At 55.6% G+C, this 1,325-nt stretch overlaps 1 protein-coding gene across 1 annotated transcript; it reads right to left on the reverse strand.

The window, feature by feature from the left end:
• Nucleotides 1-23: 23 nt before the first annotated feature.
• LOC102858224 (general transcription factor IIH subunit 4-like) lies at nucleotides 24-1,319 on the reverse strand. Its single transcript, XM_006903559.1, has one exon. It carries the CDS (start codon nucleotides 1,240-1,242, stop codon nucleotides 28-30), a length of 1,215 nt encoding a protein of 404 aa, XP_006903621.1. The 5' UTR covers nucleotides 1,243-1,319; the 3' UTR covers nucleotides 24-27.
• Nucleotides 1,320-1,325: the final 6 nt, after the last annotated feature.

The following is a 1,325-nucleotide window of genomic DNA, read 5'->3' on the forward strand; positions in this document are numbered from 1 at the left end:
GGTTCTGCCCGCCCGGTTCCCCTCACATCAGGAGCTGTGCTTCATCCGCTTCCAGAAGCGCTTGACGGCGCTGTGCCCGGCCGGCGTGACCACCATGAGCCGCTTGGCCGAGTTCTCGAACACGAGCACGCCCAGCTCCCGAGCGTGGGCCAGCAACAGCTCGAAGTCCACCTGAGACAGGAACTGGTTGTACAGGACGCCTTCAGTGAACCGGAGCCTATCTCTTTCCAGCTCCCACAGTCGAATCTGATCAGTGATGGTTGGGGGCAGCACAGGAGTCTGTTTGAGCATCACTGGGTGGGCCCTCGTCCTTAAGAAATGGATGATCTGCTGGGCTGTGATGCCATTGGCAATGGCCTGCTGCACACTCTCCCGGGTCACCTGTGCCACCACCATGTTGGGGAAGCGATAGAGGATCTCGGAGAAGAGGGCAATGAGAGCGATCTGCAGCTCCGACTCGGTATAGGCATATAGTCGGTAATTGGTTTCCACAACAATGAAACCAGGTTGATGTGCTGTGCCTCCAGCACCAGAGACACCTGATGAGAGATTGATAGCCAGACGTGTAGGGTAGTAACGCCGAGACGTCCTCTTCCTCTGGAAAACAAGTCCAAACTCACGCAGATGTTGCAGGAAGTTCAACAGAGAATCACTCACACCTTCTACAGAATAATCCTTGCCGAGAGTAGAGAAGCTAAGCTGGAAGAGGAAGGAGAGAATCTCCACAAGGTCCATGCCCCGGCTCTGGGCTGTCTGCAGATATTGAAGCATAAAATACCAGAGCTGGGTGGGCGTATCCAGCAGTAGAAACTGGAAGCCAGCAGAAGTAATGGAGGGGGGCACTCCAGGTTCAGCACTCTTCATAAGCCCAGCGTGGATAAGAAGCTGGGCCAAATCCCGACTGACAGCAGCACTAGGGGAACCCACCATGAAGTGCAGAACCACATCCCATCGCTCCTCAGCATACTTGTCCAGGGAGGAAACATCTTTTGCATGCTTGTCTGGTCCTAGCTGACTTGTGTCATTAGACCAGGCCTTTCCCCCACCCAGGAGGGCAATGCGGAGGTTCTGGCGGAAGATGGGGTTGAGGATAAGGCCCTGGAGACCACCAGGGAGCAGCTGAGTGTGCCAGATACGGAGGCCGCTCAGCAGCCCTGTACTTTCCTCCTGAGCCTTGCTGAATTCCTTTTTCACCCACAGGGCTACAGCAGCTTGTGGCAAAGGCTGTTCCAGAAAAAGCATCCGTGTCACCCAGTTCTTAGCCAACGGTGGGAGCTCCCTGAAGACAGCTAGGCAGGTGGCAGGGTGCCCATACAATCGGTCCA

Source organism: Elephantulus edwardii, unplaced genomic scaffold, assembly GCF_000299155.1.
Source record: "Elephantulus edwardii isolate Elephantulus edwardi_28Jun2011 unplaced genomic scaffold, EleEdw1.0 scaffold06801, whole genome shotgun sequence".
NCBI lineage: Eukaryota > Metazoa > Chordata > Mammalia > Macroscelidea > Macroscelididae > Elephantulus > Elephantulus edwardii.

Excerpts from the sequence above, each read along its gene's own strand:
- LOC102858224 (XM_006903559.1), bottom strand. The coding sequence starts at position 1,242 with ATGCTTTTTCTGGAACAGCCTTTGCCACAAGCTGCTGTAGCCCTGTGG.